The sequence below is a fragment of the Schistocerca serialis genome, chromosome 6, assembly GCF_023864345.2.
Source record: "Schistocerca serialis cubense isolate TAMUIC-IGC-003099 chromosome 6, iqSchSeri2.2, whole genome shotgun sequence".
Classification (NCBI taxonomy): domain Eukaryota; kingdom Metazoa; phylum Arthropoda; class Insecta; order Orthoptera; family Acrididae; genus Schistocerca; species Schistocerca serialis.
In genome coordinates, this window is record NC_064643.1 from 550457312 (window position 1) to 550479343 (window position 22032).

Here is a 22032-nt window from a genome sequence, read left to right on the forward strand (position 1 = left end):
AGCATGTTACGAAGCAACGGTCACCGAGAAAAAGGAAGAGACAACGCTGCAGTCCTTCTGATGACTGCCTCCATCGGATGTGTGCTTAGGATGACTACCCTCCCACTGATGATGCACTGTCCTCCGAGGCCTTGGTGCCGAATGACGTGACGTCTCTCCCCTCTGCCTCCTGTCAGCATCCACCTACCCATAACGACCTTCCTCCGTCTGCGTCTGACGCAATTGCCTCCCTTCTCGCGTCTGACGGTACCTGTGGGCGCACTATTACTAGTGTTCCACTGAAACGGCCTGGTCAGACGCCTGTCTTCTGGGCGGACTACGTCGACTCTGGAAATGGAAGTTCTGGAGATATACAGAGCGATGGCACCCCCGCTTGGTGGGGTCAGCTCCCTCCAGCTCTCTGCGCTTCCCCAGTGTTTGCGTCACCTGTCCTCCTGGTGATAGCAGCTTTCTAGACTTATCGCATAGCCACGGACAATGTCAATACCATTCGTGCACGTCACAAACTGGCTCTACTCCATGAAACTCTGTATGCTGCAGACCTTGACGCTACCCTCCTTTGGGAGCTGTATGTTGCAACCTTTTGTGCTCCCCATGGATTCACAGCACACATCTTTCATATTTCCCCTACTAGTAGTGGGGTGGCGATCCTCCTACATGACGGTATCCACGCTGATACAGTTGCCTATCTCCCTGATGGCAGAGGTATGGCTCTCACCTTTAATGGCCTCAAGATCATCAAAATCTATGCACCATATGGTTAGGATCGTCTCTGAGGCACTAGCACCTCTCTTCCTGGGTCAGCAGGTGACAATGATCGTGGGAGGCGACTTCAGCTCCATTCAGGCGCCCAAAGATCAACTGCCACGTCACTCTCCATGCGCGGCGATAGCAGAAATTCTCCAGGAACTCAGCCTTGTGGACTCTTTGGAGCAAGTTGATGGTGATCGTCTGAGGTTTACACATTACATTAGCCATTCTTCCAGTCACCTTGATCGTGTTTATGTATTGTCAGTGGCGTGCAGGCTGCTGAAGTCTGCCCTATTGTGTTCCCTCATCATGACGAATATATCTGTGCCATCAATCTCTGCTACCAAAGGATGTGGCGCAGCCGGGCGCTGTGGAGACTGAACATGATTCATCTTACTTCACTCGAGTGCTGGCAGCTAATCGAGACCACGTGGACAGGCTGTCGTCGACGCTGTGATGCATATCAGTTTGTCCTGTCTCGGTGGGTCCTTTGCACAAAGCTTGCTCTCCACAAGGCCTTGATTGGTTATGGAAGGGAGGTCGCAGCATGGCGGCGGCGAACGCAGGATTTCTATTTCACCATTCTCTAGTAATGTACTGTGATGCCGTATTCGGCAGAGGTCAGATGATGGCGAATCGTGTCAAGGCACAGTTCACATCCCTTTCGCGATGTCACCTTGAAGGAGCCATGGTCAGGGTGTGCACACATGATGCGTTATCACAGGAGCGTACATTTATGCGGAATGGCGCCACAATCGGAGGACTTTGATTAATGTTCTTAAGACTAATGATGGGCGACGATTAGATACCCAACGCAATATAGGGTCTGCTCTTTATGAACATGATGTTATGCTGTACTCTCCACAACCACCCTGCCAACATTATGGCAGTCTTCCACCTCTCATTTAGTTTGGTTCCTGGTGATGCAGCGTTGGGTCTGTTTGCCGACATCACAGGGGACAAAGTCCATGATGCTATTCAGATGGGTTCTTCAAACAAGTCGCTTGGCCTCAACGGCCTCCTAGTAGAGTTTTGCTGGACATTTCGCATTTCATCCCCCAATCGCGCAAGTGTTAACGGAAATTTATTGAGATCTTATGTCACCTCTCGTGCAGATCCCAGATGGTTTCCTTGGCGGTCCCCTCATTCCTATCCACAAGTCTGGGGTACATCACGGATATGCGATTACCGCCCCTTGACGTTATTCAACGGCGACACGAAGATCTTGACCCAGCTGTTGGTTGCACCGCTTGAACGAATGGCCCAGTACGTCGTCTCCCCCGATCGAACTTCTTTGGGAGGTGCCAATAACATCTGCACTACCCTCTGTCACTATCAGGACTTATTCGCTCTTGCTCACGCTCGTTGTCTGCCTGGACTTTTGGCAGCTCTTGACTTCAGCCAGTCGTTCAATCGGGTCGATCACGACTACTTGGAAGGGGTGCTCCGCAATATGGAATACCCTGATACTACCGTCGACGTCGTGATGCGTCCACTTCGTGGAGCTCGTCCCGTTTACAATGGCCGTCTCTCTCCTCCCGTCTTGATATGTCGTCCAGGGCGCCAAGGCTGCCCGCTCTCTGCACTGTTGTATGCTTTCGCCATGGAGCCATTGCTCTGTGGCCTCCGTCAACGGCTGTCTGGGATGTCTGTCGGTGGGTGTGTATTAAGTTGTACGGCTTATGCAGACGATCTCGTCATCTTTCTTCATAAAGGTGCTAAGGCCAGGGAGTCTCTGGCATGACTTACCATCTACGGCTAAGCTTCTGGTGCCTGCCATGGCGATAGGTGCGGAATTTCCTGAGGACAGCGCTGCTCCATGCTAAGGACTCGGTTTCGCAAGCGATCTTCGGCGCACAATCGCCCTCGACTGCTGTCGCCTACTGTCCCTACTATGAGATGGGCTCCTACATCACCATTTACGAGCACTTGATCTTCTGCAACGGACACAATACGTAAATGTACAATTGGTGTCACGTATTCCCCACATGGCACAGACACTTTCTATTCTGCCGTCCATGGGCCACCACATACTAACGGCAGTTGGTTCATATGTTTTCCACAACTTGCTGTTAAAGATAAGGTACGAGACCCTCCCTTCACCCCCCCCCCCCCCCCACCCGTGATGCAGGGACGGTTTAGATCCGTATCATTTGCCTGACAGAGCAAATGTGCCTGACAGAGCGATAGCCCTTTTCGTCAGCTCTTAATTGGTGCTATGGCGCCATTGTCCTACGTGCCTTACCAGCATGTTGCTGGATGCTCTTGTACCACGCTCTTTCTCGCCCCCCTACACAGTTTCGGAGGTCGCGCCAGCCTTTTTTTGCTTCCGCCACTATCTCCTCGAACTGAGCGACGTCCGTATGGCAACGCGTTTGACATCCACAAAGGCGATCTACGGCTTTCTTGAGCAGCACAGGTCACCGAATGTGGTTGAGAGGAAGCATTCACATGTCAACTGGCATGCCATCTGGCGATCGCTGTGTACTCCTTATCTTGTTACTGATGTCCAGTCTGCATGGTACCTCATGGCCAATGAGAAGCAAGTATGCCGGTGACGCCTTCAAGGAATTTACCTTGCAGACGCCCTGTTGTATATCGCCTGTGGTGTTCTGGACACGGTCGAACATCTACTGGTCTGCGGATCGGCGATTGGTGTCTGGTTCTTAATGCGACAGATGCTGGCCCTAACTGCCCGTATAACACCTCATCAGAAAAAATGGCTCTGAGCACTATGGGACTTAACTACTGTGGTCATCAGTCCCCTAGAACTTAGAACTACTTAAACCTAACTAACCTAAGGACATCACACACATCCATGCCCGAGGCAGGATTCGAACCTGCGACCGTAGCAGTCGCGCGGTTCCGGACTGAGCGCCTAGAACCGCTAGACCACCGCGGCCGGCCACCTCATCAGATTCCTTCTCACCTGCTCCTCTTTCCGGACTCGGGATACTTTCCACAAACGGAGACGAAATCTATGACGTGGACATTTGGAGACGCAATTCACTACTTGTCTGCTGACGGCGAGAAAAATGTCCTTGATTTTTGGCACTTCCTTGATCGCCATTGTACAGTTGTCCTTAATCCCATACATGGACAATTTTTCTCTAGTTTTCCTTGTAGTGTCTTCCTTAACCCACCCAAGAGCTGGGGTGTTCCTGCCATGAGAAGTTGATTCCCACCTCTTCCACACTCAGAACCGGTATATTCTCTGGTCACCAGAATACTCTTCTCCGAAAAACTATGCATCGATAGTCTCACTAAGTCCGGCGTCTTGCCGCGCCCTCCTACTCGCGACGTCGGTTTCCTGCTATTCGTCGGCCAGGGTGGTCGAGCGGTTCTAAGCGCTTCAGTCTGGAACCTCGCGACCGCTACGGTTGCAGGTTCAAATCCTGCCTCTGGAATGGATGTGTGTGATGTCCTTAGGTTAGTTAGGTTTAAGTAGTTCTAAGTTCTAGGGGACTGATGACCTCAGATGTTAAGTCCCATAGTGCTCAGAGCCATTTGAACCATTTCCTGCTATTCTCGGTGGTATTATTGAAATTAAAAAAAAAAAAGACAATAAACAAATAAATCGTTGACCTTCTTTGTACCTCTATTCCACGTTCCCTACGCTTTCCTTGGTTCCTAGGGGTTGGGAACGGGACACGGTGGCCACGCCTTGGGTTGTCACTTCTGTTCACTTTGTCCCGACCCATCCCTTTGGGAGCCAAGGAGGTACCCTCAAAGAAAGAAAGGGAAAAAAAGCGACTGCTCGTAATAAGCGAGAAATCCGGGTTCGAGTCCCGGTCCGACACAAATTTTCATTGTCATTCCACTCTACAGCTAATGGTTGTTCATATTCACAACTGCAAATACATGTAAAGTGTATTAAGAGTCATCCCATCACTTTTGTCGTCTCAGTGTAAATACTGGTTGTCCAGGTGGCAAGAAGAACTGAATCTGTGATCGCTGTTGAGTGAGCTACTTTCATTTGGCCCTGGGAAGAATCATCGGTCTACTGTGACCTTCTGGAGCAGCCATCATTGTCCGTGATCTAAGGGACTGTCTTCCTTAAGGTTCCAGCATCGGCTCCGATGGGCCGAGGGCCTAATTAGGGACCTTCTAACCACTGTCCCGCTGTGCTTTACTGTTATCATGTGCCTCAGCCAGATTTTGGACTCAGGGTTTCTTCCCTGGATACTATAGCTTTTGTCACAGGCCGCTGCTGGGTTAGTACCAGCAAGTTCTGTTCTCAGCATAGCTGTGCTGTCTGCAGTACCAGTACCAGATGCAGCACTGCCGCCGGCCAGAAATGCCTACATCTACATTTACATCTACATCTACTCCAGAAGCCACCGTACGGTGCGTGGCGGAGGGTACCCTGTACCACTACTTGTCATTTCGTTTCCTGTCCGACTCGCAAACAGAGCGAGGGAAAATCAGCTGTTAACTCGTATATGCCTCCATATGAGCCTTAATCTCTCGTACCTAATCTTTGTGGTCTTTACACGAAATGTATGTTGGCGACAGTATGATTGCTCTGCAGTCAGCTTCAGATGCCGGTTCTATAAATTTTCTCAATAGGGTTCCTCTAAAAGAACATCGCCTTCCCTCCACGGATTCCCATTTGAGTTCTTGAAGCATCTCCGTAACGCTTGCGTGTTGTTGAAACCGCCTCTGAATAGCTTCCATGTCTTCCTTTAATCCGATCTGGCGTGGATCCCAAACATTCCAGTAATACTCAATAATAGGTCGCAATAGCATACTAAATGCGGTCTCCTTTACAGATGACACACACTTTCCTAAAATTGTCCCAGAAAACCAATGTCGACCATTCGCCTTCTCTACGGCAATCGTCATAGGATTTCACATCGCTTTGCAACGTCACGAGCAGATATTTAAACGACATGACTGCGTCAAGCAGGACACTACTAATGGGTTTATTGTTCCTACTCATCCACATTAACTTACATTTTTCTATACTTAGAGCCAGTTGTCATTTATAACACCGACTAACAATTACGTCTAAGCCATCTTGTATCATCTTATAGCCATTCATTTTTGACACCTTCCCCTACATCACAGTATCATCAACAAATCACCTCAGATTGCTGCCCACCCTGTCCGCCAGATCATTTATGTATATAGATGTGTATATTCCGCTACTGCCACAGTTCCCTGGGACTACATCGCAACGCGCTCGGCTCCCGGGCAGTACTCATCCTGCGGCCGAAGACGACTACACGATAACACATCACTGTCAAAGATGGTGGATTCGATGTGCATCCTCTGCCTGTTGGAGGTGTGCACAGGATTTCCGTTGTAGACTGAATTTAATAAACAAATCAACTGCTGGCAAGGTGAATGTAACTGGATTTGCCCTCGCCTATCCACTAGAGAGCTTACAAAACTCTGGTTCGACCAAATCTGGAGTGTTGTTCGACGGTCTGCTACCCTTTCAAAGTTGGATTAACGGAAGAGATAGAGATATACAAATTGTTCAAAAATACCTACATTTCTCGACGGAGGTTTGTATAGTCAGTGTGGTGTGTCGCCGACATTGTCAATAAACTTCAGTGGTAGACGGTTAGAGAAAGATGTCCTATCTTGTGGAGAGTTTTGCACAGTTCCGGGTGCTCACATTACGGACAATGTAAAGAAATACTCTATCTGTTTCATCATACATGTCGCGTAATAACCTCGTCACTAAAGTCAGAGGAATTCGAGGGTACCGACAGTCTTTCTTCTCTCGTCAATCCGTGAACAGGATATGAAAGGAAGAGGGAAATGACACTGGAACTCTGTACACTCTCCGTTACTATAAAGTGGTCTGCAGGGTCCAGAAAAAGTCTATTGCTGGCGCGTATTGTACCTGCCAGTTGCAGCTGGCAATCACGAAAAGTGCGTGCTGAATGCTGCGCATGCGTAAATTTCTGAGTAGTAGGGAATCAAAAAATTAGTATACCATGGAGCGGTGGCCTGTGCAGAAGCGAATTGCGACGGTAGAAGCCTATATCCCAAATGGTTCTGTCACAGAGGTTCAGCAGGCATTGCGAAGGAATGTTCACCATTTGGCTCTATCCAAGAGTCACTGTACTCTCGGAGATGAGACGGTGGAGAGCCACTGGTGGTTTGTTGTAAAAGCAGCCACCAGGTCGGGCAAACAAATTTTCGAACTCTTGAGGGAAGTTTTGTTCTGTCGTATCAACTTCAAAAATGTGTGATTTTTTCACCATACGCGTTTCGCTTTATTGAGATAAAGCACCATCAGTGGTCTGTAATTAAGTTATTTACATTTTGATTTGTTTTTAGATCGAGAAACAGTTCGTTAGGAGTTGGTTGATTTTTACTTACGGTGATTTTTCGGCTGATTTCTCGCTTACATCGCGAAATGCCGTCTGCTAGCACATCGTTGTTTTTCTGTTAAACACTGATAATATTGCCGGCCGATGTGGCCGAGTGATTCTAGGCGCTTCAGTCCGGAACCGCGCTGCTCCTACGGTCGCAGGTTCGAATCCTGCCTCGGGCATGGGTGTGTGTGACGTCCTTAGGTTAGTTAGGTTTAAGTAGTTCTAAGTCTAGGGGCTGATGACCTCAGATGTTAAGTCCAATAGTGCTCAGAGCCATTTGAACACTGATAATTTTGGTCTAATTTTTAGATATTCTGCAGCAATGTGCATTTCTTATGTTTTTCACAGCACACTTCTACGCACACCACTGTATTCTATTTGTTTTTTTTACTTCAAGTATATGTTTGTGGTTTGTATTTTGTAGTGTTGCCAACATAGCCTTTCCACTAGTCCTTCTTTGACTTACAACTTTTTTAAAAATTGGATCATTGTAATATGTGTGTACCTCTAATTAATTACTTTTCTGTGTATTTATGTACTGTATAAGAGTAAAGAAAGAATAATGATGGAGGGATTCTTTTTTTTAGGGGAGGGGGAAACCAGGATGAGTTGACATAAGTATATACACTGCGTGATCAAAAGTATCCGGACACCCCCAAACACATACGTTTTTCATGTTAGGTGAATTGTGCTGCCACCTACTGACAGGTACTCTATATCAGAAATCTCAGTAGTCATTAGGCACCGTGAGAGATCAGAATGTGGCGCTCCGCGGAACTCACGGACTTCGAACGTGGTCAGGTGATTGGGTGTCACTTTGTCCTTTCCACACTCCTAAACATCCATAGGTCCACTGTTCCCGATGTGATAGTGAAGCGGAAACGTGAAGGGACACGTACAGCACAAAAGCGTACAGGGCGACCTCGTCTGTTGACTGTCAGAGACCGCCAACAGAGGAAGAGGGTCGTAATGTGTAATAGGCAGACATTTATCCAGGTCATCACACAGGAATTCCAAACTGTGTCAGGATCCACTGCAAGTACTATGAAAGTTGAGCGGGAGGTGAGAAATCTTGGATTTCATGGTCGAGCGGCTGCTCATAAGCCACACGTCGCACTGGTAACTGCCAAGCGACACCTCGCTTGGTGTAAGAAGCGTAAACATTGGACGATTGAACAATGGAAAAACGTTGTGTGGAGTGCCGAAGCACGGTACACAATGTGGCGATCCGATGGCAGGATGTGAGTATGGCGAATGCCCGGTGAACGTCATCTACCAGCGTGTGTAGTGCCAACAGTAAAATTCGGAGGCGTGGCGTTGTGGTGTGGTCGTATTTTTCATGGAGGGGGCTTGCATCCCATGTTGTATCGCGTGGCACTATCACAGCACAGGTCTATAATGATATTTGCTTCCGACTGTTGAAGAGCAATCATTCAGCACGATCGAGCACCTGCTCATAATGCACAACCTGTGGCGAAGTGGTTACACGACAGTAACATCCTTGTAATGGACTGGCCTGCACAGAGTCCTGACCTGGATCCTATAGAACACCTTTGGGATGTCTTGGAACGCCGCCTTCGTGCCAGGCCTCACCGACCGACAGCGATACCTCTCCTCAGTGCAGATCTCCGTGAAGAATGGGCTGCCATTCCCCAAGAAACCTTCCAGCATCTGATTGAACGTAGCCTGCGAGAGTGGAAGCTATCATCAAGGCTAAGGGTGGGCCAACACCTTATTGAATTCCAGCGTTACTGATGGAGGGCACCACGAACTTTTCAGCCAGGTGTCCAGATGCTTTTGATCACATAGTGTAGCAGTGTGATGGAATGTGAGTTAGAGGAGAAGGTGAGGAGCAAGAAGTGAAATGAAACTGTAAGTGAGTGGGGGGGGGGGGGGAGAGGAGGATTGTGGGAAAGTGGGAGGGGGTGAAGGATGGAAAAGGCTCTTTTCTTTTTTTTGTAATTTCATCAATTATTGCACATAGAATCTGGTTACCAATATTTACCTGGTCATGGAGCAACTATTTTGTGTTAATGGTTTTTGTATGTGGAAATTTTCTTGGAAACGGAGGAGATGTCTGTCTTTACTGATTTTTATGATATTTACATCGTTTCAATATTGCCTAGTCTATGGTGTTTCTACCCCCATGAACCATGGACCTTGCCGTTGGTCGGGAGGCTTGCGTGCCTCAGCGATACAGATGGCCGTACCGTAGGTGCAACCTCAACGGAGGGGTATCTGTTGAGAGGCCAGACAAACGTGTGGTTCCTGAAGAGGGGTAGGAGCCTTTTCAGTAGTTTCAGGGGCAACAGTCTGGATGATTGACTGATCTGGCCTTGTAACACTAACCAAAACGGCCTTGCTGTGCTGGTACTGCGAACGGCTGAATGCAAGGGGAAACTACAGCCGTAATTTTTCCCGAGGGCATGCAGCTTTACTGTATGGTTAAATGATGATGGCGTCCTCTTGGGTAAAATATTCCGGAGGTAAAATAGTCCCCCGTTCGGATCTCCGGGCGGGGACTACGCAAGAGGACGTCGTTATCAGGAGAAAGAAAACTGGCGTTCTACGGATGGGAGCGTGGAATGTCAGATCCCTTAATCGGGCAGGTAGGTTAGATAATTTAAAAAAGGAAATGGATAGGTTGAAGTTAGATATAGTGGGAATTAGTGAAGTTCGGTGGCAGGAGGAAAAAGACTTGTGGTCAGGTGAATACAGGGTTTTAAATACAAAATCAAATAGGGGTAATGCAGGAGTAGGTTTAATAATGAATAAAGAATAGGGGTGCGGGTAAGCTACTACAAGCAGCATAGTGAACGCATTATTGTCGCCAAGATAGACACGAAGCCCATGCCTACTACAGTAGTACAAGTTTATATGCCACCTAGCTCTGCAGATGAAGAAGAAATTAATGAAATGTATGATGAGATAAAATAAATTATTCAGGTAGTGAAAGGAGACGAAAATTTAATAGTCATGGGTGACTGGAATTCGAGAGTAGGAAAAGGGAGAGAAGGAAACATAGTGGATGAATATGGATTGGGGGAGAGAAATGTAAGAGGTAGCCGCCTGGTAGAATTTTGCACAGAGCATAACTTAATCATAGCTAACACTTGGCTCAAGAATCATAAAAGAAGGTTGTATACATGGAAGAATCCTGGAGATACTAGAAGGTATGAGATAGATTATACAATGGTAAGACAGAGATTTAGGAACCAGGTTTTAAATTGTAAGACATTTCCACGGGCAGATGTGGACTCTGACCACAACCTATTGGTTATGAACTGTAGATTAGAACTGAAGAAAATGCAAAAAGGTGGGAATTTAAGCGGATGGGACCTGGATAAACTGACTAAACCAGAGGTTGTACAGAGTTTCAGGGAGAGAATAAGGGAACAATTGACAGGAATGGGGGAAAGAAATACAGTAGAAGAAGAATGGGTAGCTCTGAGGGATGAAGTAGTCAAGGCAGCAGAGGATCAAGTAGGTAAAAAGACGAGGGCTAGTAGAAATCCTTGGGTAACAGAAGAAATATTGAATTTAATTGATGAAAGGAGAAAATACAAAAATGCAATAAGTGAAGCAGGCAAAAAGGAATACAAACGTCTCAAACATGAGATTGACAGGAAGTGCAAAATTGCTAAGCAGGGATGGCTAGAGGACAAATGTAAGGATGTAGAGGCTTATCTCACTAGGGGCAAGACAGATACTGGCTACAGGAAAATTAAAGAGACCTTTGGAGAAAAGAGAGCCACTTGTATGAATATCAAGACCTCAGATGGAAACCCAGTTTTAAGCAAAGAAGGGAAAGCAGAAAGGTGGAAGGAGTATATAGAGGGTCTATACAAGGGCGATGTACTTGAGGACAATATTATAGAAATGGAAGAGGATGTAGATGAAATGGGAGATACAATACTGCGTGAAGAGTTTGACAGAGCACTGAAAGATCTGAATCGAAACAAGGCCCCAGGAGTAGACAACATTCCATTAGAACTACTGAGGGCCTTGGGAGAGCCAGTCCTGACAAAACTCTACCATCTGGTCAGCAATATGTATGAGACAGGCGAAATACCATCAGACTTCAAGCAGAATATAATAATTCCAATCCCAAAGAAAGTAGGTGTTGCCAAATGTGAAAATTACCGAACTATCGGTTTAATAAGTCACAGCTGCAAAATACTAACGCGAATTCTTTACAGGCGAATGGAAAAACTGGTAGAAGCTGACCTCGGGGAAGATCAGTTTGGATTCCGCAGAAATGTTGGAACACATGAGGCAATACTGACCCTACGACTTATCTTAGAAAATAGATTAAGGAAAGACAAACCTACATTTCTAGCATTTTTAGACTTAGAGAAAGCTTTTGACAATGTTGACTGGAATAATCTCTTTCAAATTCTGAAGGTGGCAGGGGTAAAATACAGGGAGTGAAAGGCTATTTACAATTTGTACAGAAACCAGATGGCAGTTATAAGAGTCGAGGGGCATGAAAGGGAAGCAGTGGTTGGGAAGGGAGTGAGACAGGGATGTAGCCTCTCCCCGATGTTATTCAATCTGTATATTGAGCAAGCAGTAAAGGAAACAAAAGAAAAATTCGGAATAGGTATTAAAGTCCACGGAGAAGAAATAAAAACGTTGATGTTCGCCGATGACACAGTAATTCTGTCAGAGACAGCAAAGGACTTGGAAGAGCAGTTGAACGGAATGGACAGTGTCTTGAAAGGAGGATATAAGATGAACATCAACAAAAGCAAAACGAGGATAATGGAATGTAGTCGAATTAAGTCAGGTGATGCTGAGGGAATTAGATTAGGAAATGAGACACTTAAAGTTGTAAAGGAGTTTTGCTATTTGGGGAACAAAATAACTGATAATGGTCGAAGTAGAGAGGATATAAAATGTAGACTGGCAATGGTAAGGAAAGCGTTTCTGAAGAAGAGAAATTTGTTTACATCGAGTAAAGATTTAAGTGTCAGGAAGTCGTTTCTGAAAGTATTTGTATGGAGTGTAGCCATGTATGGAGGTGAAACATGGACGATAAATAGTTTAGACAAGAAGAGAATAGAAGCTTTGGAAATGTGGTGCTACAGAAGAATGCTGAAGATTAGATGGGTAGATCACATAACTAATGAGGAGGTACTGAATAGAATTGGGGAGAAGAGGAGTTTGTGGCACAACTTGGCAAGACGAAGGGACCGGTTGGTAGGACATGTTCTGAGGCATCAAGGGATCACAAATTTAGCATTGAACGGCAGTGTAGAGGGTAAAAATGGTAGAAGGAGACCAAGAGATGAATACACTAAGCAGATTCAGAAGGATGTAGGTTGCAGTAAGTACTGGGAGATGAAGGATAGAGTAGCATGGAGAGCTGCATCAAACCAGTCTCAGGACTGAAGACAACAACAACAACAACACGGTGTTCTTTTAGATGATCTACAAATGTTGAATTATTTGTGCCGTATTTAAATGCTCTGATGTGTTCTTTGTATCTTTTGTCGAATGTTCTGTCAGTCATTCCAATGTATATCTTCTCACAATCTCTGCAGCTGAACTGGCAGATACCACATTGCTAGTATCTGTCTGGTTTTGATTTCAGTTTTGGGATGTACTTTTATATGGAGTTGTTTGTTTCGTAAGCAATGTTTACGCCTTGATTTTTGAATGTTACCTGTTTTACGAGTGAATTTGTTGTGGTAGGCCATTGTACATCATTTTTTTGTTGCAGTGCAAGTTGTCCGAGTTAGTGTGGTTTGGTTAGTTTTTTTCATTATTTGTCTCTGAATTTGGTTTTCTACCATTGTTGCTTTGTGTCCGTTTTTAATGCTATTTGTTCTATAATGGCTAAATCTTTCTGGTTCAAATGGCTCTGAGCACTATGGGACTTAACATCTGTGGTCATCAGTCCCTTAGAACTTAGAACTACTTCAAACCTAACTAACCTAAGGACATCACAAATATCCATGCCCGAGGCAGTATTCCAACCTGCGACCGTAGCAATCTTTCTGGTGATTAGAAGTGTTTAGCGGGATCCTGTTCAGCCTGTTTAACATGTATCTGATTGATGCTTGAAACTTCCTGGCAGATTAAAACTGTGTGCCCGACCGAGACTCGAACTCGGGACCTTTGCCTTTCGCTACCGAAGCACGACTCACGCTTTACTTCTGACACACAGTTTTAATCTACCAGGAAGTTTCATATCAGCGCACACTCCGCTGCAGAGTGAAAATCTCATTCTGAAAACATCCCTAGGCTGTGGCTAAGCCATGTCTCCGCAGTATCCTTTCTTTCAGGAGTGCTAGTTCTGCAAGGTTCGCAGGAGAGCTTCTGTAAAGTTTGGAAGGTAGGAGACGAGATACTGGCAGAAGTAAAGCTGTGAGTACCGGGCGTGAGTCGTGCTTCGGTAGCTCAGATGGTAGAGCACTTGTCCGCGAAAGGCAAAGGTCCCGAGTTCGAGTCCCGGTCGGGCACACAGTTTTAATCTGCCAGGAAGTTTCATATCAGCGCACACTCCGCTGCAGAGCGAAAATCTCGTTCTTATTGATGCTTGTTTGTGGTGCTGTGGGTTGTTTGAGGTTGCATTTAAGATAATGTCACTTTTGGGTTTTCTGCATATGTCAAATGTTTGTTTATTATTGTCTTTTCTTATGGTTATGTCTAGAAAGTTGAGTGTGTTATCTTGTTCTTCTTCTATTTGATCTTTATGTTTTTGCGTACAGTATTTATGTCTTTGTGTAGTTGCTGTATTCTGTTTTTAGGTTCATCTACCCTGCATATTATGTCATCCATGTATCTGTACCACCATATAACGTTGTAGCTTTTCTTTGTTATTATGTCTTCAAATATTAATTTTTCTATGTAATTCATGAAAATGTTGGCTAATGTTCTTGAAATAGGTGAACCAATTGATAAACCTTCTTGAACGTAGTAATCTTGATTGAATTTATAATAATTTTGTTGTGTTATTAACTGTAATAATTTTATTGTTTCATTTGTGTGTTCGTGAAGAATATGGTTGTGTGTTTTCAGGTTTCCTTCAATTATATTTATGGTTTCATTAAAAAGGATGCAACTGAACATACATTCTACATAAAAGGAGAGCAATACTGTCAGGGATTTAAGTGTCTATTATATGTTCTACCAATTTAGTGGTATTTCTGATCATCTTCTAGTTTATAGTACTGGGTGAGCTGTGACTGCATTTGTTTTGTTAGTAGGTATGCAGTGTGTGAAAAAATCATGCATTTTTGCTGTTGCAATGACAGAACAAAAATACCCTCAAGAATTATAAAGCAACTACGGACACTATGGCCACACAAACGAATAATTAAATGTTCGAACGTGTGGAAACCTGCAACGACTGTATATATCACTTGTACAAAGTCCCAGGCGTCCATGACACCGACATGCACGAACTTTGCAACTGTCACGACGTTCATTGGTCCGCTTACTTGATGATCTCAAGTTTCGTGTATCTGACTGCAGATGGTTCAGGATCTGAGAGGTACTGACAGGTAAAACTGCACAATATTGTCAGTCATTGGCCTACTAAACTGACGAATCAGAAACGTGCCCTGTGTATGCTGGAGTGACACTCTAGTTCACTAAAAACTAAATTAAACTCAGCTCGAACAGGCCGTGAGGGCCCAACTGTACCGATCGGCCGCCGTGTCGTCCTCAGTCCACAGTCGTCGCTGGAAGCGGATATGGAGAGGCATGTGGGTAGTATATCACTCTCCCAGCCGTATGCCAGTTTACGAAACTGGAGCCGCTACTTCTTAAGGGGGCCACACCGTGGTTCAGGTCGAAAAAAATCGATTTCGGTTTTCATGATATTTCGATAGATTAATGTTTTATTTAAGTACTCTGAAAAGGATTTTCCCGAAAAAAATTTTTTCGAGCGTTTAAAGAGCATTTTCCTACCACGAGTGTGTATGTGCCACGCCCACTTTTCTGTCACCCACTTTTCTATACATATTTTAAATTTTTATATCCTCTACATTGCACGTTAGGGATTTTTTTTTTTTACACCCGAGTGTGTTGGCTATCCTTGGAGTGCAACAGTCGGTATTCTTTTGTTTCTGGTATCTGTGAACAACACGCTTTCAAACATGTGGTTAGTTTCGTTCAAGTGTGATTACGAGTAGTTGCTATACTTACGTTTGCAGTGCTTGTTTACGTGCGTTTTGTTGTGTTTATTGAAGATGACGAAACGTAAAGCCATTTTCAAGAAACAACCATTTAGAGGAAACAAGTTTAGAAAGCTTTCTGTACAGGAGGTTATGTCACCTGGCAACGATGTTTCTAATCGTAATTCTTCAACAAGTGCATCATAAAAGAAGCTCTCACTATTTTAAGAGAGTTACAACGAATTTACTGTAAGTGACAGGGGATGCAGTAACATTATTATAAATTTGAGAATATTATCAGATGTAATTTCTAAATTTGTTCAATGTAGACAGTGTGGTGAGTCAAAGAGCGCGAAAATTTGTGAGGGTGCCAGTGGGAGAAAAGGCCTAGCAATTGCTTTGGATTTAATTTGCACTAAATGCTCAGCTGTGATTTCATTTATGAGTTCTTCAAACCCAGATGCAAGTGGGCCTTATGAAATCAATTCTAGATTAGTTTATGCCTTACGATTCATTGGCAAGGGCATGGCTACAGGGAGAACATTTTGTTCAGTGATGAACTTACATCAACCGCAAATAAATCTGAAAAACTGACTGCAATATTAGAGAAAGCTGTATGTGAGGTCAGCGAGGAAAGCATGAAACTGGCTGCTAGGGAAGTAGTGGAACAAAATGATGGCTGTTCGGATATTGCAGTTGCACTTGATGGAAGTTGGCAGAAAAGAGGACATACTTCTCTGAATGGAGTAGTGACTGCCACGAGTGTAGACACCGCTCTGAATGGAGTAGTGACTGCTACGAGTGTAGACACCGGTAAAGTGTTAGATGTGGAGATAATATCTAAATATTGCAAATGTTGAAAAGTCAGTGAACATAAAGAACACAACTGTGTGGCTAATTTTAGGGGAACAAGTGGTGGTATGGAAGTTCATGGAGTACAACAAATATTTCATCGCTCCGTAGAAACAAGAGGTACGGTACACCAAATATTTGGGCGATGGTGACAGTAAGGCATACAACAATGTGGTGAACTCTAAGCCACATGGAGATGCCATTATTAGCAATATAGATGTGTAGGCCGTGTTCAAAAACGTTTGGGAACAAGTCTGAGAAAACTAACTGTTGATATGAGAGAAAAAAAAAATTAGAAGATTGAAAATTGTTGACCGGACAGGGTCGGTTAAATAAAACTGAAATGGAAAACTTGCAGGTATACTATGGGCAGGCAGTTGGGAGAAATAAAAAAATCTAGAGGAAGTGAAGAGAGATGTTTGGGCCATATTCTTCCATAAGTCCTCTACTGATGATAAACCATGTAATGGATTGTGTCCATCAGGAGAAAATTCGTGGTGCAAATACAATAGGGCTCAGGCAACTGGAGAATCTTATTCTCACCAGTATTCTCTTCCTGCTGCTGCTATTACAGCAATTAAACCTATTTCCAGGGACTTGGCTCATCCTGGCCTTCTAAGGAAGTTTCTGAATGGGCAGACACAGAACCCAAATGAATGTTTCAACAGCATAATTTGGAAGCGCCTTCCTAAAACTGTATTTGTGGGCATGCATACAATGAAACTAGGATTTTATGATGCTGTTATTACATTCAATTGTGGTAATGGTCGAAAGTGTTGGGTACTGAAAGAGCTGGGAAATAATCCTGGTGAAACTATGATCACTGGGCTGCAACATTGCGATAAAATGAGGATAGCCGATGCAGACAGGTCTGCATCTAATGTGGCCAAGAAAGCAAGACAAACATCCAGGAAGGTGAAAAAGAAGCTAGAAGACCGGCTAGAGGCCAAAGAAGGGCCATCATATGCAGCAGGACAGTTTTAATTAACTGTAAGTAACAAATTTCAAAAGTTTTTTTCTTTAAAGCCAATTTCCCACAAACTAAAATTTTCAGTACATATGTCCCATTATATCAGAAACTATCATAGACAAATGAATGAAATTCTCAGAGACTCTGCATAACATAAAAAGCCACCTCTGGTACTACATTCATTAGTATTCTCCCATTAGGAAGGTCACAAAAAAAAATATTTTCTGCAGAAAAAGCTTAATATTTTTTGATAATAAATTTAAAAAAGTAATTCTTAAGAACTATTAAATGGATAAAGTAAATTTTAGTACAGTTGACTATTAGCATCATGTAACATACAGTAAAAATATTAAGGTCCTGCATCAAATAGTGTTTTCAGAAATGGGTCAAATACTTGCTTGAATTAACATGGGTTAGGTAGGCAGGGTGTGGTCCCCTTAATGAAGTAGCTCCTCAGTTTACCTTACAAGGCCTGAGTGCACTCTGCTTGCCAACAGCCTTCGGTAGGCCGGTTGGTCACGCATCTCAGGCCACCAGCGCTCCACTTCGGTGATCTGACGGGAACCGGTGTTACCATTGTGGCAAGGTCGTTGGCCGCTACCTCACTAGCCAGTCTTCAACTAGTAATCCGGCCGACACCATATACGTACTGCGAGTCGATATTTTATTTTTTTAAACTTAAGTGAAATCATTATTCAGGCTCCGTAATCGTTTATGTTCGACCATACGTGTGTGCGACCTCGTGCGTTCATTAAAGTCGTGTGGAAATAACCGTGAGCTTGCAGTGGTGCTTGATAAGTGAAGAATAGACTCCGCGAACTTTGATTCTAGTACTATCATTAAAACAGTGGAGGAAACATTTTAAACATTGAATGACACACTGAGGGGACAAAAGTCATAGGATACCTCCCAATATCGTATATGACCTCCTTTTGCTCGGCCTAGTGCAGCAGCTTGACATGACATGGACTCATAAAGTCGTTGGGACTCGCATGCAGAAATATTGAGCCATGCTACCTGTACAGTCGTCCGTAATTGCAAAAGAGTTGCCGGTGCATGAAGTTGTGCACCAATTGACCTTTCGATTATGCCCCACAAATTTTAGATGGGATTCATGACGAGCGATCTGGATGACCAAATCATTCACTTGAATTGTCCAGAATGTTGTTCAAACAAGTCACCAACAATTGTGGCTCGGTGATATCATTGTTTGGGTACATGAAGTTCATGAATGGCTGAAAATGGTCCCCAAGTAGAAGAACATCACCATTTCTAGTCAATGATCGGCTCCGTTCGGCCATAGGATCCAGTCTATTCCATGTAAATACAGCCCACACCATTATGGAGCCACCACCAGCTTGCACAGGGCCTTTTTGATGACTTGGTTCCATGCCTTTTGCGGTCTGCGTCAAATTCGAACCCTACTATCAGCTATTGCCAACTTAAGAGAGGGCTCATCGGACCAGGCCACGGTTTTCCAGTCGTCAAGGGTCCAATCGGTATGGTCACGAGCCCAGAAGAGGCACTGTAGGCGATGTCGTGCTGTTACCAAAGGACCTCGCGCCGCTATAACCCATTAATGCCAAATCTCGCCGCACTCTCCTAACGGATACATTCGTCACACGTCCAACACTGATTTGTGCGATTATTTCACGCAGTGTTGCTTGTCTGTTAGCACTGAAAACTATAAATTCGATATTCTTGGCATACTCTTGCCACGGTGGATCTCGGAATACTGAATACCCTAACACCTTCCGAAATGGGATATCCCATGAGTCTAGCGCAAACTACCATTCTGTTAATTCTCGTCGTGTGGCAATAATCACGCCAGAAACCTTTCCACATGAGTCAGCCGAGTAAGAATGACAGTTCCGCCAATGCGCTTTCCTTTTATACTTTGTGTATGCGATAATAGCGCCATCTGCGAATGTGCACATCGCTATCCAGTGACTTTTGTCATCTCAGTGTGGAACACCTACATGTGGCATATATCCAAGAATTACCATTAAACTGTCTTTAAAAGCAATTTTTTTCCTTACTTTTAATAACATTTGACTCAGTTGACAGGGAAACACTAGATAAAGTGATCCGAGAATTTGGCGTCAATTCTAAATTAGTAAACCTTATTCGTGAAACGCTCACAAACACCAAATCAAAAGTAAAGTTTTAGGTTGAAATATCGAAGGCATTCAACATAAAAACAATTGTAAGGCAAGGTGATGGCCTGTCTCCACTCCTCTTTAACTGCACACTAGAGAAAATAGTGAGAGAATGGAAACAAAAACCAAAAGAAGGAAAGCTATCACCAATCAGACTGGGAACTAAACACAAAGGTATTGAAATTCATTGTTTAGCATTTGCGGGTGATTTTTCCATTCTTTCTGAAAATCTAACAAATGCTGGAATACAAGTCCATCTCTTAGAAGATATAGCCAACAAAGCAGGCTTAAGAATATCTGTAGAAGAAAAACAAAATTTATAATATAAAAAATTCTCCGGAATCCCTAGCGACAGATATTGACCAGATAAAGAGGGTAAATAAATTTAAATATTTGGGAGAAATTATCCAAGAAAATGGCTTAGAAAAATTCGCTGTGGAAGAAAGAGTACATAAAATGGAGAGAGCTTATGGAATAACTAGGAATGTCTACAACTAAAGGTGTCTGTCTAGAAATTTGAAGATACAGCACTACATCATAGTAGTAAAACCAGAATGTCTTTATGCAAGTTAATGTTTAGTACTGATACACAAATTACACAAACTTGAAGTCCTAGAAAGAAAAATAATTCGAAAAATACTTGGACCACTAAACAGTACAGAGGTATGGAAATTAAGAAGCATTGAAGAAAACATAAATGAAACACTACGAAAGAGGCGACTGCTTTTTTTTTGCACACTTGTACAGAATGAACAGCAACAGGTTCACCAAACAGATTTTTAAATATCTTTGGGGAGAAGAAGTCAACAGTAGCCTGGATTCCAGAAGTTAGGAAAGATTTGTAAAGAAACAAAATAAGTGAAAAAGATGCAACAGAGAGAGAGAGAGTTTCAAGAGGAAAGTGTTACAAATGGAGGGATTCCAAGGCAAGAGGGAGAAGAAGACAGAGTCAAAATGGTCCGAGGAGAGAAAAAGAATACATAGTGAAAAGATGAAAGAATACTGGAGAAAAAAGAAAGAAGAATAAAGTAGGAAGCATTGAAATTGGTGCGTGGTCCTTAGGTGACCCAAACGAAGAAAGAAAGAAGATACTAAGATGGTACTTTTATTTCGAGACTTAAATTGAAGTAGTGATGCGACTTTCCCACTTGCCATTACATCATTCGCAGTTGGCTGTATGCGTGTTAGAATCGGTGACTGGCGAAAAAGAAAACCAATGAGGACATCGAGTCAGCTTTATACGACAGAAGGCCTCCTCTTGAGCTAGGGAAATTGCATAAAGTTTGCTGGACCTTCTCGTTACGAATGGTGAACGCAGCCCCCCACTTGCAACAATTAGAGGGCACAACTTGTAATCTTAATAAGCCCGACGCAGTAATGTGTCACCACAGGTACATTCCTTATATCTAATTCTAATTATTTAATTAGTTAGGTAGGGGGATACTGGGACTACAGCTTTCCTTCCGCCGTTTTTTCTCAAAGTTCGAGACTTTATTGTGAGAATCTTACAAAAAAATTACGTTTCAAAGTATTGGTCATCGCTGGCCACTACTTTTTCGCATCTTTCAGGCAGCATACGAATCCCGCGGCGGAAGAACTGGGCGTCTTTCGAGAAGATCCATGCATCGGTCCAATTTTGCAATTGTTCGTATGACAGGAAGCGCTAGGCAGCCAGGTCGTGTGCCATTGAACTAAAAAGTTGGTAGACAAAGGGAACAATGTTTAGAGAATACGGCGGGTGAGGTAGGACTTCCCATTTCAACGTTTCCTGTTATATTTTGGCGGGTTTTGCGACATGGAGTCGAGCATTGTCATGCTGAAAAATCACCTTTTCATGTCTATCGCTGTATTGTGGCCGATTGTCTTTTAGTAATCGGCTCAAACACATCAATTGCTTTCGATAACGATCTCCAGTGATTGCTCCCGTCACTTGCAGTAGCATCGAAAGCTTTCTGCAAAGTTGTGTCACTAACAGGCGTCTCATCATAGGCCTTACCCAGCTTTTTATGAGCCTCAGCCTCATATTTCTTCATATCAAAGCAGAAAATTAAAACCTTCCACAGATGACGAGAACTGGGGTCATAAATTCACATATTCAGCCGAGAATAACTTTAAGGTGCAATCAAAAATCGACTAATGTTTGCGTTATGTTCTCAGATGCCTAAGCTTACTGTATGACACGACCTACGACTTGCGCCACTAATTTCCAATAATGCCGTCTACTGCAAAACGGCGGAAGCAAAGTTGTAGACCTAATAAATTAAAAGAAGCCCGTACAACCCATTATGTGCAATATCTTATCGTCTGTATTATTCTTATTTCTGTAGAAGGAAAGCAATGCTGTAACGATGACAGGCGCCGAGAGCGTGCTACTCTTGAAGTAGTAAAACATGCAGCACACTTCTCCCGGTCGAGCTGCAACTCAGTTACGCTCTTAGTCAGGCCGTTGTTGTACGTTTACTCACCAGCTTGGGAATGCCGCCACACCGCCGGACGCTCCTCCTCGCCTTCTTAACCTTAGCGACATTCGAAATCGTCTCCGCGGCCAGGATCTGCAGGTGTTTGGCCTGATCAGAAAGGATGTTCACGAGCAGAGGTACAGCTCCTAGGTCGGTCACGCACCGCCTCACGTCTGTGTTTGTGGAGATTTTGCTCAGGACGGAAAGGGAGCCAAGCTGCAAACATAAGAGAGACACTACTGTTTTGTGCAAAATATTTTTAATATGACGAGAATTCTTTTCTTGCTAGTATAAACGCTTTACACTATTCTTTTACAGCAGGACTTATTTTGATATTTCATAATCACAATTAGTCTTTGAACTTTAAGTTTATTCGAGGAA

General features: G+C 43.9%; 1 protein-coding gene across 1 annotated transcript in view; it reads right to left on the minus strand.

Annotated features, from left to right (window-relative positions):
• The window catches only part of LOC126484978 (armadillo repeat-containing protein gudu), a gene marked incomplete at its 5' end in the record, with an annotated part of 199433 nt that overhangs the window by 150102 nt on the left and 27299 nt on the right, over positions 1–22032 (minus strand). The window contains one exon of the mRNA XM_050108583.1: positions 21658–21867. Coding sequence (XP_049964540.1) covers positions 21658–21867 — 210 coding nt within the window. The remainder of the gene's footprint in view (positions 1–21657; positions 21868–22032) is intronic.